This window comes from Gavialis gangeticus, unplaced genomic scaffold, assembly GCF_001723915.1.
Source record: "Gavialis gangeticus isolate Ggan-Ray unplaced genomic scaffold, GavGan_comp1, whole genome shotgun sequence".
Taxonomy (NCBI): domain Eukaryota; kingdom Metazoa; phylum Chordata; order Crocodylia; family Gavialidae; genus Gavialis; species Gavialis gangeticus.
The window spans coordinates 4,173,336-4,189,500 of NW_017729009.1; the positions used below are offsets into that span (position 1 = coordinate 4,173,336).

General features: G+C 48.7%; 1 protein-coding gene across 1 annotated transcript in view; it reads left to right on the plus strand.

The window, feature by feature from the left end:
- The window catches only part of MATN4 (matrilin 4), a 19,369-nt gene extending 6,905 nt beyond the window's left edge, over window positions 1–12,464 (plus strand). Inside the window, exons 2-10 of the mRNA XM_019509815.1 lie at window positions 2,631–3,200; window positions 5,158–5,280; window positions 5,856–5,978; window positions 6,644–6,766; window positions 7,362–7,484; window positions 8,024–8,437; window positions 8,901–9,053; window positions 10,790–10,894; window positions 11,649–12,464. Coding sequence (XP_019365360.1) covers window positions 2,631–3,200; window positions 5,158–5,280; window positions 5,856–5,978; window positions 6,644–6,766; window positions 7,362–7,484; window positions 8,024–8,437; window positions 8,901–9,053; window positions 10,790–10,894; window positions 11,649–11,707 — 1,793 coding nt within the window. The 3' untranslated portion in view covers window positions 11,708–12,464. The remainder of the gene's footprint in view (window positions 1–2,630; window positions 3,201–5,157; window positions 5,281–5,855; window positions 5,979–6,643; window positions 6,767–7,361; window positions 7,485–8,023; window positions 8,438–8,900; window positions 9,054–10,789; window positions 10,895–11,648) is intronic.
- Window positions 12,465–16,165: the final 3,701 nt, after the last annotated feature.

The window sequence follows — 16,165 nt, forward strand, 5'->3', positions numbered from 1 at the left end:
TGTCCACATCCCTCTTGAAGTGCGGCGCCCAGAACTGGACGCAGTACTCCAGCTGCGGCCTGACCAGTGCCGCATAGAGGGGGAGGATCACCTCCTTGGACCTGCTTGAGATGCATCTGTGGATGCATGACAAGGTGCGGTTGGCCTTCCTGACTGCATCCCCACACTGCCGGCCCATGTTCATTTTTACATCAATGATGACTCCAGGATCGTTTTCTGCCTCTGCATTGACGGGAAGGGAGTTACCCAGCCTCTAGGTCTGCTGCTGGTTCTTCCTCCCCAGGTGCATCACCTTGCACTTGTCAGTGTTGAAACCCATCCTGTTCTCATCCGCCCACCCCTGTAACCTGGCTAGGTTCAATTGCAGCCTATTCCTCCCTTCTAGCGTGCTCACATCCCCCCACATCTTAGTGTCATCACCCAATTTGAACAGGGTGCTATTTACCCCCTTGTCCAAGTCACTGATGAAGATGTTGAACAGTGCGGGCCTGAGGACCAAGCCCTGGGGGACCCCATTGCCCACATCCCTCCAGGTCAAAAATGACCCGTCGAAGTAATAGCCCTTGGACCGGAGTGGGGTTAATAATTGCCAGTTGTAGCCACTGCTGGAAGAGTGAACAAAGGGTTAACTTTCACTTAAAGATGACATGGAGTAAGGGCCCCTGCTTGAATGCTTAGCGCGAGTTGGGAGCAGGGGGGCTCAGTTCTGAGGCCCTCTGGAGCTCCTGTGTGCCACTCTGGTGGTACCTACAGACTGTCAGGCCACCCTAGGCAGCTGCCTGGTCCCTGATGTTGGGACCTCCGTGGCTGGGGTAGATTCAAGGTAACCTGCCTATGTCACCTCTGTCCCCTCAGGTCTGAAGCACAGGGAGCTGGGAGGGGAACGGGAGGTGCGGCTGGGCCATGCTGTGCCCCAGCAAAGCCTGAATGATGGATGGCCTCTTCTGAATGGACAGCCCTAAGACTGGGTCCAGCAGAAGGCTGAGCCAAAAGCGAACTGCAGCTGAATCCCAGTGGTGACGAGGGGCGCTGGAGTGAAATTCAGCTCTCCGGGCCGAGGGACCACTTCCTTTCTGTCAGAATCCCCATCCCTAGGACTACCAAGTCTCTCTGCCACTGGGCTCAGCCCTGGGCCAGCTCCAGCACTGCCAGTGAGATTTGTTAGGCATGTTATTAAATCTTATTTGCTGAGGAGTGTTACCAGGGCTTGATCAGGCGACCAGTTCCACACTGGCATTTGCCCAGGAAAAAGTGAAAACCACAGAGCTAGCTAATTTTTACTGTGCCTCTCACAGCCTCCCCCAAAGTGGCCAAAGCAGCAGGCTCTGGGACCTCAACACGGGGCTTTGAACTGGGGGAGTGGGTTTCCTGTGGCATGTGTACCTGCTGGTTGGTTTCCCTGAGCATACCCAGTTTCCTGCAGCATCTGAAATATGCAGGGCTTGGGTTTTAGGAGTGGGTGTGTAAGCCCTCAGTGTCTCCTAGTTCTCCGTGCCCCAACCAGTGTCTCATGAGTGCCAGTCCACCTGGACATCCAGGCTTGTCTCTCTGTGTTGGCTGTTACCATTCACATTGACATCCTTTTGCCAGTCCAAATCACAGCTCTGCCTCTTGGCTGAGAGCACAGAGAGGAGCATTTGTAGTCTTGTGTGAAGGGGCAGAAAATTCCCTGCCAGCTCAGCCAAAATCAAAAGCTTTGATTTTCCCTCCAAAACAGGGTTCTGGCCCATTGAGTTGTGCTTGGAAGATACGCAGCCACATGGCGGGACTAAGAATCGGGAAGAGGGATCTCGGCTTGTCTCAGATCATGTCCTCACCACGCTGCTCCAGAGCAATGGGTGTTGTTAACAGCCTGAGCTCATTCAGGATCCCACATGGCACTGGGATAGCTGGGGGTCTAGTACTGGGCTAGAGAAATATTTTAAGCTTTAAATAGAACAGTCCCAGTCTGGTGCATCCACCTAGAGAGGTTCCTTCTTTATGCTGGAGCTCAGGAGTCCCAGAAAGTCTGTCTGAACTTGATCCAGTTCCCGTTGACGTGCTACCCCAAGGAAAGCATAACCCTGGAGATGGTGGGGACCATATTACTTGGTATTTACCAGGTCTGATCTTTCATCCCCTCCCTGGTGACACCCACTGGGTCCATTGCTACCCAATTGGGTTGACCCTAAAATTGCTAGCATAGGAAAGGAAAAAATCATTCCCTGCTTTCAGCCCCATGCCACCTTCTTCCACTACAGAAAGGCAAAGACTCCAGGAGTATACATGTGCTCCAGGAGTGGGGGAAGGTGGGCACTTTAATTAGAGTGGCTCTGAGAGCTGCTCTAATTAAATCACCCAGAGTATCTCGTGTGTCAGCGTCCCTGTGCTGAAAAATAGCAGTCGGGGCGCTTTAACTAAAGCTTGTCAAATGAGCTTTAGTTAAAGGTCCCCCACCCCCATTTTTCAATGTGGAGGCACTAATACATATGATGCTGGAGTCTGCTGGAGTGCAGTAATTACCAAGCTCCAGCAGACTTGATTAATTGAGTCTGCTCCAATGTGCTGTAATTGCATCACGTTGGAGCAGCCTTGCTGCATGTATGTAAGTGCCCTGACAGTCTATACCCACCCTTTGCTTCTCTCCCCAGCACTAAAATGTAAGACAGGACCTCTGGACATCGTGTTTGTGATTGACAGCTCCCGGAGTGTGCGCCCCTTTGAGTTTGAGACTATGCGGAGGTTCATGATTGACATCATCCACAACCTGGATGTGGGGCTCAATGCCACGCGAGTGGGGGTGATCCAGTACTCCAGCCAGGTCCAGAATGTCTTCTCCCTCAAGACTTACTTCAAGCGGGCTGACATGGAGAAAGCCATCAACAGCATTGTGCCACTATCCCAAGGTACCATGACAGGGCTGGCCATCCAGTATGCCATGAACGTGGCCTTCACCACCCAGGAGGGGGCACGTGAGCTTCACAAGAAGATACCCCGGGTGGCCGTCATTGTGACAGATGGGCGGCCCCAGGATCGTGTGACAGAGGTGGCAGCCCAGGCACGGGATGCTGGCATTGAGATCTATGCCGTGGGTGTCCAGCGGGCAGACATGAACTCCCTGAGGGCCATGGCTTCCCACCCACTGGAGCAGCACGTCTTCCTGGTGGAGTCTTTCGATCTCATCCAGCAGTTTGGCAAGCAGTTCCAGGACAAGCTGTGTGGTGAGTGAGGAGACAGAACTGCCCCAGGTCTGTCGTGGGGCCGGAAGGGGCCAGGATTTACAAGGAAGGTGTGGAGGGGTCGGGTGGATGAAGGACGAGCTGTGGAGGTCATGGAAGGGAGTGAGTGAGGCCTTTCCCCTTTGGAGTTCAAACCTAGCCCCATCTTACTAAATCACAATCCAATTCGTGGCAGCTGTTTTTTTGGATTCTAGAGAAACTCACTTGTGGAATAGCAAAATGTGCTGTACGGTGAGGACTAAAGGACTGAGTGTGGGGTCCCAGGCAACTGGGATCCAGGAGGTGCTGTAGAAACTGAGCCGAGGTGCATGGGTAATTCAGTGATTTAGGGTCAAGACAGGGAAACGTCAGCTGATCTGTGTGGGGGAAGTTCTCACAGTATCTGTCTGCACCTTGCCTGTTTCTACAAAGATACAAGGGTCGGAGTGAAAATCTAATGAATGAATTGACTTTGGTGGAACCCATGGATTTTAGTGGGCTTTGAATCAGGCACCAAGTGAGCCAAACCAATCCATGGCTAAGTTAACTTCTGTTCTATAACAACTGATGTGGGGAGGCAACATTTGCCAAGCGGGGTGATGCAGATGCTTCCAAGAGCTCCAGAATGGTACTGAAGCACGGTATGGATTACTTTCATAGATGTAGACACTAGGGCTGGAAGGGACCTCAAAAGATCGAGTCCAGCTGTGGTGGGCTCTGGGAAGAGACAACCTGTATAGTAGAAGCCTTGATATTTTCCCTTTCAATGAAGTCTTTTTTGTCACCCTTCCCTGTTGATTAAAAGTAATCTTAAAGAAAGTGTCCAAACAATATGTTAGCTACCACGTTCCTTGCCTGCAACTGAGGGTGTATACATGCTGCTCCAGCAAGTATTTCTGAGCTGTGCTCACGGGGGGCAGGGGAAAACAGGCCCCAAAGCGGTGATAACAGGAATGCCAGCCAGCAGAAGTGCAGAGCTGGTGCCCTCCACAGGGAGCAGGAGTCGTCAGAGATCCCCGCTGCGGGGTTTGGAGTCTTACTTGTCCCAGGTGATTCTGGGCAGCAGGCTTCCTGCCCTGGGGCATGAGCAGTGCTGTGACTCACTGCACATTTCCCACATGCAACTGTAGATCTGTATCTAATGGAAACTTGGGATGAGACGGCTTGTTTGCACTTGTCTGGCTGGTCTTGGCCAGAAGAGGGGAGTTCGTAATCTTAAAGCCTGGAGCCTATGTGCAGCTTCTGTGCTGACAGATGAGATCAGATCTTGGGGACTTGGCCAGACAGCCCAGGGTGCCCCCAGTGCTTGGTTGCCACTGCCCCCTTCTTCCTGCTCCTTCTTTCTTTAGATTCTTATTTTTCCATCCCTCTTCCCTCATCTTTCATCTCCTTGTTCATTCCCTTCTCATCAGTTCCCCTTTGCAGCTCCCCCCTCTTCTCTCAGCACTCATATTCCCTCCAGCCTTTGAGGCTTCATGCTTCTTCTAGACTGGAGGGTTCTGTTTTATGAGGGAACAAAAGGAAACATCCAGGTTTTCTTTATGGGAAGCCTGAGGCCCTTCTGAGCTTCTGATTCCAGACCTCTTTTTGAAGTCCCATTTCTAGCAGCTCCCAGCTTTAGTATTCATTTCAGCCAAACCTGAGGCCTTGTCCATGTGCACACATGAGCTAGTTTGATTAAACTGTGTGGGTACTTTTATTTTGGTTGAAGTGCTGAAACCTTGACCTACTTGACATAAGCTGAAAATAAACACTTAGCTTTTGGTGATTTTCATCAGTTGATTTAATAGCCCTATAAATAAGTCCATCCTCACTATCCCCATTGTGCAGATGGGAAAACTGAGGCAGAGAATGATAACCAGCTCCTGCAGAGATGGGGTCATGTCAGAACCTGGGTAGGTTAGGTTTCCTCATACATGCTGTAGCCAGTGAATCCAGCATGACCAGCCATGTCTTTCAGGTGTGGATATGTGCACAGAGCTGGATCACGGCTGCCAACACACTTGTGTCAGCGTTCCAGGCTCCTTTTACTGTGGATGTAACCCAGGATACAAGCTCAACGCTGATGGAAAGACATGTTCCGGTAAGAGCTTTTCATTTCTCTCTAACACGCTTTCACCAAGTATGTACATTTTAAAACAGTTTACAAGTATCATCCCCATTATACAGACAGGGAAAGTGAGGCCCTGAGCAGTGAAGTGACTTGCTGAGCAGGCCCACAGCATGGTCAGAACTGGAACTGAGGTCTTCTCAATCCTAGTCTGGTTTTCTTTCTCACTAGGCCCCTCTGTCTCCAGCTGCACTTGCTAGTTCGGTGGTGGAGATAATTACTAGAGGGAATTAGTTGTTGGCATGATGTCTAGGCCCTGAACTTTGAAAATGGTGTGTAAATGCACAGCTCAGCAGTGGGCATCAGGACCCTCTGCCCCATGCTAGTGTGTGGGGGAGGTAGTGTTAGGACTATCTGGAGCTGAACAGTCTCTCTGCTCTTGTCTGTGGGTTGGTAAGACCTGCCTCTTCCTCCTTATGTTAGACGCATCCTGTGCATGCTGGGATCTGAGCCTGTCTTTTCCCTGAGTCCTGACCCCTGTGTGTGGGAGCACGAGGAAGCAAGATGGTAAAGGGGTGGGTGACCAAGTCTTTTCTTTTCTTCTGCAGCCATTGATGCCTGTGCTGATGGGAAGCATGGCTGTGAGCACCAGTGTGTCAGTGCGCGTGGGTCTTACACCTGCCGCTGCCGGTTGGGTTACTCCCTCAATGATGATAAAAAAACCTGTACTGGTAAGTAACTGCCCCCTCTCTCTGCTCCTTCCTCCTTTTTCTCCTCATTTTCCATCCTATTTCCCTCATCTTTCATCACCCCACACTTTCCCTCTCTCCTCATCATCATTTCCCCTTTGCAGGTCCCCTCTCTACCCTCAGCACCCATGTTCCCTCCTGCCATTGAGACTGTGTTTCTTCCTGACCAGAGGGTTCTAGTCCCATATCCCTCTTCAAGCTAGAAGATAGTGGAGAAGTGTTGGAGATAGTTTGGAAACATAAACACACTTTTTTTGGCCAGTGTTTGTCCTTTTTTGGTGATCTCTACTTACTTCTAGCAGTCTGAGTCCCAAAGGAGAACTTCAGCTTACAGTGGTAGCCTGTGAATGCTTTATCTAGACTAAGATCAAGATGCACACAGTCAGCCACTGGCAGGAGCTCTGTTGCCCAGGTGTGTCATCAATAGACCCTATTTGCTTTCTTGAAGCAGGGCCTTAGCATAGAGACACCTGTGTGAGTAGGAACCCCATATTTCCAGGGGGTCTGAAGACACGTGGTAGTGAAAGCATGATGTAAAATCACAGCATCCTGCCTCCAGGACAGACAGTGGTCAACTTAGCCTTTGAGATCTCTGCAAGGGTTGAGATGCAAAGCAGATGTCCCCATGTGTCTACTTCTCTTGCCAGCGATTAATTACTGCAACTTTGGGAACCACAGCTGCCAGCACGAGTGCGTGAGCCTTGTGAATGGGTACTATTGCCGCTGCAATGATGGCTTCACTCTGCAGGCTGATGGCAGATCATGTCAGGGTAAGCGCTGCATGAGCATCGCTTCTGCAGAGAATGGCTGTAATGACCAAGAGCATAACTGGGCCACAGTATAGGTAACTTGCTGTGGTTAGAACCCAAGCATCTGTCAGCAGAATGCTGTCCTTTTGATAGATGTGCTCACCTTGTACATCAGTAAGTAACCCAGGATAGTCTTCCAGGGCACCAGCATCCCGGAGCTTGGGGAGTGCAGCTGGGATTGGAAAGCACATGCCCTAGCATCACACCTGGAAGGTTGGGGTGTCACACATAGCTATAATGCATTCTTTCCAGCCCTGAAAAGAATGAATCGCTTAAGCTACAAAATACAGATCCTGATTTTGAACCTGCCCTGAAGTCTGGACATGAAATTTTTCTGGACTTGAACCCATCACTGCTTTCCATTGAGATAAATGCATGCTGCCCAGGTCCTGTGAAGGGATACATTGCATGTATAGCATGATTGCTTACTCAGCTCCCTGTTTGGCAAGCATGGGTATATCTGACATAGACCCACAGAGCTCCTACCTTTAAGAGGGGAGCTCACTGCATGGTTATAACTTATGTAAGAAGATTTGTGTTTTGATTTGTGTTTTAGCTACTGACCTTTGCAATGGAGTAGATCACGGCTGTGAGTTTAAGTGTGTCAGTACATCAGGCTCTTACCACTGCGTTTGCCCAGAGGGACAGCAGCTCCAAACTGATGGGAAGACATGTAACAGTGAGTATCTGGGGATGGGGCCTGCAGACAGGTTCCTTACTAAAAGGGGCTTCATCCCATAGCAGCTGGCACCCACATTCAAGGAGTGTGCTCAGAGGATATTAACACTGGCCCCTGGGGGGAGAGGAGAGAGCCCTGTTGCGTGTGGTAGAGATGAGTCTGACTAACAGAGGAGAGACAATAACAGGCTCTAAATGGAAGGGACAGGGCAGGCTCTCATCCTTTTCTGACAGAGCAGGCAGCAACACAGGATATTTGGGTATGATTTACAAAGGGAGTTATTGGGGGTGGGGGGGTGTCAGGATTTGATGGGAGTAGATATTTGATGGGGATATTTAGCAAAATTTTTCCCAATTATATTTTGCTCTGCTTTGCTGCACCTGTTGCCTTGATGGCTCAGGAGAGAATCTGTGGGGAAGCACCAGGAATCCCAGCTCCCTTTCATTCAACTCCATCCCCTGGCATTTCTTCCCTCTGGGGTCTCCCTGGGCAGGCCAGGCTGGCACCCTCTGACCTTTTGCCTTCATGTCTGCTTGCAGAGTGCAAGGCAGGGCACATTGACCTAGTGCTGGTGATTGATGGCTCTAAGAGCGTCCGGCCCCAGAACTTTGAGCTGGTGAAGCAGTTTGTGAACCAGATTGTAGATTTCCTGGATGTGTCACCACATGGCACACGTGTGGGACTGGTCCAGTACTCCAGCCGTGTGCGCACCGAGTTCCCACTCAACAAACACAAGACAGCAAATGATGTCAAGGCGGCTGTGATGAAGGTGGAGTACATGGAGAAGGGCACCATGACTGGCTTGGCTCTCAAGCACATGATTGAGCACAGCTTTTCTGAGGCAGAAGGTGCCAGGCCACTGTCCCAGAACATACCCAGAATTGGGCTGGTCTTCACTGATGGACGTTCCCAGGATGATATCTCTGAGTGGGCCAGGAAGGCAAAGGAATCGGGTGAGGAGCAAAGGGGGTGAGGAATCTCAAAGGGTTTCTAACTCCTCGGGTGTTGTTGGGATGGTCCCGGCAGGGGATGCACTTTAGGAACCTGACATCGCAGGCCAATTTTGCACAACCTCTCAGGGTGCCCAAAGGTGGTGGTTTCTGGGTGTAGATCATGGTGTCTGGCATACTGAAGCTCCCATTTCCCTGAGTGAGCATGGCTTGCTGGTACTCATCACGTTTATATACAGACCAGCTTACAACTGAAGCAGGCTGAATGATGCCTCTTGCTCTGTGGTGCAATAATGAATAGCCCATACCAACAGTTGTGATTTCCTTGCAAGGCTCCACCTTAACTGGCTGGCCAGACAACTTTGGGCTATAGTATCCTACTGAGCTTGCTGGGCTGGTCTCCCCAGGTTCGTGCCCACAGGCCATGTCCAGGCAGTAAGGAATTGTCTTTTGCTGTGTTGTGTAGGAATCGTCATGTTTGCAGTTGGGGTTGGAAAAGCTGTGGAAGAGGAGCTGAGGGAAATCGCCTCCGAGCCCGTGGAGCAGCACTTTTCATACTCTGCTGATTTCAGCACCATGACCCATATCGTTGACAACCTCAAACTTAACATCTGCCCTGGTAGGTGGGGGCAGAGTCTGCAAAGTAACCTCACCCATGATGGGACTGGTGTCGTTCAATAATACCACTGTGGTAGCACCAATTGGAGTTGGGTTTCTCTTGCACTGTATAAATACAGATGAGGATATAACCACAAACAGCTTTCAAGTTTTTCTGGGACAGTTATGGTACCCATTGCCCTCCCATTCACATTCTGTAGCCTACTTCTGTTCACAGTCAGTGTGGGCTACAGTACAGTGTTATTCCATTTTGGAAAGCAGAGGCAGGGAGAGACTAAGTTATTCACCCAAAGCCACATGAGAAATCTGTGGTAGAACAGGAAGCTGAACACCAGCCTCATGACTCACAGGCTAGTGCCCTAATGACTGGGCCATTTTCCCTCTACACTTAAGGTGACAACTGATGCAAAGCATGTGGAGGAGAGGCAGCCAGTGCATGTATTGTTTATACACACACGCATGCATTAGCCTTATTGTTAAGAATTGGGCACCCCATATCTCCTTCAAGCCTAGGTTGAGTTCTCCCTGGCATTGTGACAGACCTAGGTCTTGAGGGAGGATTTGAGAGAGCAGAATGGGTGCCACTGGTGACAATTCTATGTATAGGGGGCAGATGTGAGCAGCTGGCATCACTGATGTAGTATTGAGGAGAGTGGGGGTGCATGGTAAGAATGGAAAAGCAGAGGGGGACTGGATTTATTTTGGCAGCACTGATGTGGCTGTTGCCACAGAATCTCCAGTCATACATAGAATTAAGGTTATCTTCTTTTCTGCCACAATTCCTCTCTAGCCAGTGCAGGTAACACACAGTTCCTCCTCTCTATCTAATTAGGTTAAAAACAAACAGCTTGGTTTATAGAGACCCTACCCAAGCTGCAGAGAAGATGACAGATACTTGGGGTAGATGGCTGCATTAAACTAACAGTAGAATCTGGCATCCCTCTTTGCTGCGAAGTTTTGTAACCAGAAATTCAAAGGCAAGTTAATTAGCAACAGAGTAATGAGTCTCATGGCCTAGGCAGTTTTCATTCACTCTATTGTGGATGCTCTGCCTGGAGGCTTGTTTGGCAAATATAAGGAGCCTGAAAAAGGAAGTGTTTTGTCCCAGACTGTTTGCCCATGGGCTGTGTTCCCAGAGATAAGCTTGGTGGGCCTTTCTCAGGTAAGCAGAGCTACTGCTTTATGAAAATTACCTAGAATTTAGAACCACTGGGATCAAGCTTACTGGAAAGAGACCTGGGAGATAAAATAAGAGATAAAATAGAGCTCTGCAGGGCTCTTTAAAAGAATTAACAACAGCATCAGACCCAAATGGATAGACCACCTCACTGCATTAGCACAAACCCATTAGGCTCCAATCCTTCCTCTCAGTGAGCTAGCACAGCCCCCCAGAATGAGCGTGGGAAGTGTCCAAGGAGAAAGAGAGAGAGCAATGTCCCTGCAGTGTTTTGTGTCTTGTTCTCAGAGCCTCCTGCAAACCTGAGGACAGAGGCAGTCTGCATAGAGGATAAAATATGGGCTGATTGTCAGGACTTTTGTTCCTACTACTCTGTCTCTCCTATTCCTGACTCTTTCACCAAGTGGCTGTGTACCACTGGCCAAATCACCTTCATCCCTGTCACTGGGAGAGGGCCTTACTTCTCTTGGGAGGCCTGTATGGTCTCTGTGTAAAGCACATTCAGAGAGCACAAAGGTGGGCAGCAGAGCACTGATGACAATTCACCTGTTTTTTTTCAGAGGAGGGCAAAGGAGAGACTGAAATCCGGAGTCCATGCGAGTGCGAGGCCCTTGTGCAGTTCCAGTCAAACACCGTGGCCATCCTGGAGAGCCTGACAGAGAAACATATCCTTTTTGGGTAGCCAGCATGGGCCATGGCTGAATGGCAGCCACACAGGAACCAGATCAAGTCTGTTTTGTTCCAAGCCTTTAGGGCCAACTTCGACCCTGATTCTCCCTCTGGTCACCCGGTCGATGAGTGTCTGTGGGCTGTTCTCTTTGTCAGGGCAGAATCTGGCCCCTGCCACTTGTTATGTCGACTAGACAGTGACAGCTTGATTCCCAATTCAACTGGGCTTCCTGTTACCCTTCAGAAAAAGCAATGGGCTTCAAGCACACCTTAGCATGTGCAGCAACAAACGTGCCATCTATGCTAACAGGTGGCCCTATCTGTGTCAGTGGTAATACCAGAGCTGGATCCAGCCTCCATCTGTGGGAGGAAGAAGGAGCCACAGCACAGGGACCCTTGCGGTTTGGGGAAGAGTGAAGGGGATCTTTGAGGCCCTTAGGCCCCTAGAAGAAGGGGAAGAACAGACTAAAGTGGGGAGGGGAGGGCAGCGGCACATCTGATAGTCATTCTGACCAAGTATAAATAGAAACCTACTATGCCTGTGTCAGGATGAGCACCTCCTAGAAAGGAAGTGGTTCCAGCAAGCCCTAGGAAGGATATTCTTTCTATGGAGCCCATGAAATATTTAGTTCATCCTTTTTCAGTGTTTTGTTGGGCTGACACCAACATCACCTGAAGGCCATCCCTCGATCCTCCCTCAGTGTTGGGCCCCACTGCTTCTTTACTGCCAAGTTTCCTTAGTGTGACTACTTGCTCAGATGACAGCCAGACTCGAAGATTTGGAAAACCAGATTGCCAAAAAGAAGTGATCTCTTCACATGGCCAGGAAGCACTCAAGCTTGGGGTACAGAAACATACTGTAGCTACACATCATTCTTATTTCTAGGTTATTGTAAAGGGCCATTGTTTGTTCTTATGTCACAAAATCCTGAGAGGGACTCAGAGATCTAAAAGAAAAAAACAAAAAAACCCTGTTCCAAAAGTAAGTGGAATCAACCTTCAATGCTGGTCCATTCCTCTGGGACGAGGCGCAGCAAGCGTGGCTGGCTTGGACATTCAGAGAGGAAACAGGCAACAAGTTGCATGGCATCAGGGATGAATCGATAGCAGCTGGCCTCTGGCTTCTTCACGGAGGACCAGATCCGAGGGTTTCCATTAGGCAGCAGAAATGCTTTGCAAAGGCAGCAGTTCCATCCTGGAGGTTTCCTGCAGCTCAGCTCTCACTTCAAACAGTTCTTAGACTTGGTGTTGATGGGGAAGGGAGTTTCCAATGTTCCCACTCTGTGTGGGACGTGCTGTTTGCTGCCCTGCTCATCCTCATTGGAAAGTGAGAGCTCCTTCAGCAACCTCTTTGTCTCTAAAGCTTTTTGCTTGCATTGCACTTGAATTGAATATTTGATTCCATTAAAGGGGAGAGAACTCCAAATAGAAACCAGACAAAACAGATGATCAAATGCAGCTGGAATATTCCTGATTGAATCTCCTTTTCACCCATGATTTTGGCAGATTGTTGCAGAATTTATCATCTTGTTTTCTATCCAATATAAATATATATATAGAAAAATATATCTTTGTGTATATATCTTTAATCCTGAAAGCAAGGTAGTAATATTTTTCAACACCTTTATATATATATATATATATATATATATATATATATATATATATATATATATATATATATATATATATATATATATATATATATATATATATATATATATATATATATATATATATATATATATATATATATATATATATATATATATATATATATATATATATATATATATATATATATATATATATATATATATACACACACACACACACACACACACACTTTTCTACCCTAACAGTAACCCCCCTGAAGGTTTCTATGGCACTTTTTGGCTCTTTTCACTGGGAAAATAGTTAATTTAGGCAGGCATCTATGTATCAGTTCATACGACTTTGATCTCAGCGACTGGGCTGTCACCACTCTGGTGTGAGAGAGAAAGAGAGAGAACTGGCCAGGGTAGTGTCTTTGCTGTAAGAAATCCATGTCATATGTTGTAATGCATTGCACATGTAGTATGGTAACACAGTCTGATAGGAAGTGAGTGTTAAAGGCATCTCAGACTTTCACCAGAATGGCAGATCCGGACCATCAAGGGCCTGTCTTCTGTGTCATAGGAGTCAGCCAGTGTTAATAAGCTAAATCAGTGGAGCTATGCACATTTATACCAGTTGGGGGTCTGACCCATCATCTCTAAGTCTGGGCCTCATGAATAAAAACTGGGGTGGAGCTTCAGAAGCAGCCCCTCTGGAAGAGTCGTAACGCAAGATTTGTGCAGGGAGGTGCCACGACTATGACCACATTGAAGCGACTTTTCCTTATTATATAGTCCCATAGCAGCCTGCAGGGAACAGAATTTGTGATCTGGTCAGGCTTTGCTGATAGCTGGGGATCAGCTTGCTAGGGGTCTTACAAGGAGGGAGTCAGAGATGAGGTAGGTGAAGGGAAAACCTGCTAATCCTCAGTTGCTGTCCTAGTGCTATGTAAGCCACCATCCTGTGTGATAAGGGGACTTGCTTGGGTGTGGCCTCTAATTCCAACCCTCAGCCCCATCCCACTCTCTCAGTACAGTGCTTTGAATCCTTTGTGAGGGGCCTCCTGTTACTTCTGTCCTGAGACCCTTTTTCTCCTACTTTTTTGGAGCATGTTCTTCCTCCTCAAATAGCAGAGGAGCTGGGTGAGGGGGAGAGTTCAAGGGCTCTGTGTGAACGTGAACCATGTTCCTTCCAGTTATGAACATTATCTAAATGTCCCTCATGTACCAAAGCTCTCCTGGTCCTGTCACGCCTGTGATGTCATCTGTGAATGCAAACTAGTGTAGCAGAGCCTCCTCCTTGATGGACCTGAATCTATTACAAAGGCTCCTGTTACCCGGCACTGAATCCCAGCAATAAAGAGACACTTTCCAGCCATCCCTTGCCTACGAATGTTGATTTATTGTAATGATCGTTGCTTTGTTCCAAGTTGAGGACATTTGTAGCCTGGTACTAAAACCACTAGTGGGATTCAGACTAGACTTCATGTGCACATCTCAGTGTAAGCAGAGCATGTAAACAGCTTTTAACAACTTTCTCCCCAGGTTTGAACTCTCATCCTGATATGCAAACAGCTCTTGAGTCCATGCAAAAGAGCCCCATTGTGCTATCATCACCCTTCTGTGTCACTAAATTATCAGGCCTAGGGATGTTCATGACAGTCCTTTACTATACATTTCCAGGGGAGGGAGTGCACATTTTGCCAGATAGACAGATTGGAGCACTCCCTTCCTCCAGATGCACCAAGCTTTCCTGATACTACCCTGCTTCTTGCCCAGTCTTGCAGGGACTCCCTCTAGCATGATCCCTACAGAAGTGGGACAGGATTGAACTTATATTTACGGTAACTCTCTTTATGAACAAGGCTCAGAAGTTCTGCCCAGCAGTCAGGAGATACTTGTCCAGCTCCAGCTCCTTTGTAGTCCTCCTGCTGAGGTGCTTTGGTTTTCCTTATTTTTGTCTCATGATCTTAGTCCTAACGGGCAGGGGTATTGGTTGTCCTCCATCCCTCAGTGCCTCCTTACTTCACCTCTGTCCACAGCAGCTACACATGTGCTGGACAAGCAGGGAAAGGATAAATGAAATCGTGATACCCAGCTCATTCTCCATGGACCTTCTGCTGCCTTGCCAGTTTGGAAGCCACTGGTATTGGCATGTACCAATCTGTATATGCAGAGAAGAAAGCTGAGGAAAACGAAGTAACAAAGAGCAGCTCTCCCATGGATCCCAGCAGGGAAAGCTGACAGTGACCACCCGAGGCCGTGAATAGTGCTGAGAGGTGTCTCTTTGGGATCCTTCATTTTAGGAACACAAAGGACTTTGCAAATCTTAGTTGTAAAGTTGCTCGCAACGAGCTTGGCCAAATTCATTCTTATTACCTCCCTCCAGTAGGCCAACAGCATTATTCCCATTGAACAGATGGAGGAAGGGAAGTACAGAAAGAGGAAATGATTCCTTCCTACTCCATAGTAAGTCATGGGTGGGATTGGGAACAGAACTGCAACCTGCTTTAACACTGCACTGATCTCCTCTTGTTTTCTGGGTCTGATGGGGTTTGCTACCTATTTAGAGAAGTATGACTGCTACTGTTGGCTCTCTCCATCATGGCTAAAAGCCCTCAAGTTCAGGAGAAGCATACTTTTGAGAAGATAACCATGCATGCCTTGCAGAAAACAATGTGAGATCTTATGAGATGTATGTACTCAGGCACAAATAGTAGCAGAGCAATGATAAATAGGCCTCTTGGGAGCATGAGAATGGGGAGGGAAAGAGAAACACAGAGAGATGCTGTTACAATGAGGCAGTTTTTTGCCAGGGGAGGCGAGGTTTGCATCAGGGCTCTGAAACTGATAAGCCTACGGAGGGGCCCAGTGCCAGAAAGCCCCTTCCTCAGCTCCAGAATCTCCCCTTGGCAGGTTTACTCAGGTTTGGGTGCTAACTGGCATTCAGGCCTGATCATCACCACTTCACAAAGGTCTGGATCCTCCCAACAGCCCTGTTCCCATTTCACTGAGGGGGAAACTGAAGCACAGACAAAGTGACTTGTGCAAGATTGCACAAGGAATCAGTGCCGGAGGAGTGCAGTTCTCACCTGCTGCTGGCCTAACCTGTGGATCACCCGTCTCCCTCCTTAGAGAGACAGACCTGCTGCTGGGGCCCTACATAAGATCCTTGGGCCCTTTTTGCCTCTGGACTAAAACAAAGAAGTTAAAAAGATAAATGGGCCTGCGAGACCTTTTTCCCTGCAGTGAGCAGTGCCTGGCCAGGGGAACTCTGAGGCTGCTCTGAACTGTGCTGAGGACAAGCTCTCTGCGTTTCTTGGGGAGAGCAAAGGTGGCTTCATGCATTCCTGGGCTGAGCCCAGCTCAGCTGGACCCAAAGAGGAGGCCCGGTGTGTCTGCTCAGCTCCAGCACTGAGGAACGATTGAGATTCACCCAAACAACCCTGTAACTGCTAGTGCTGACAGTGCAAACCCAAACCCAAGAATCAACAAAACTTAAGCCAAAGCACCAGGCTGGTTTGTGAGGGGCCACAGCGCACACGCAAGCACACAGTAGCCTAGCTCCATGAGCAAGGGCATTCCCACAGCCACTAGCAACCCGCCACAATTTGCTCTGTGCTTTCCCCCAGGGGCCACTGAAGTTACCCCCCCCCCCCCAAAAAAAAACCC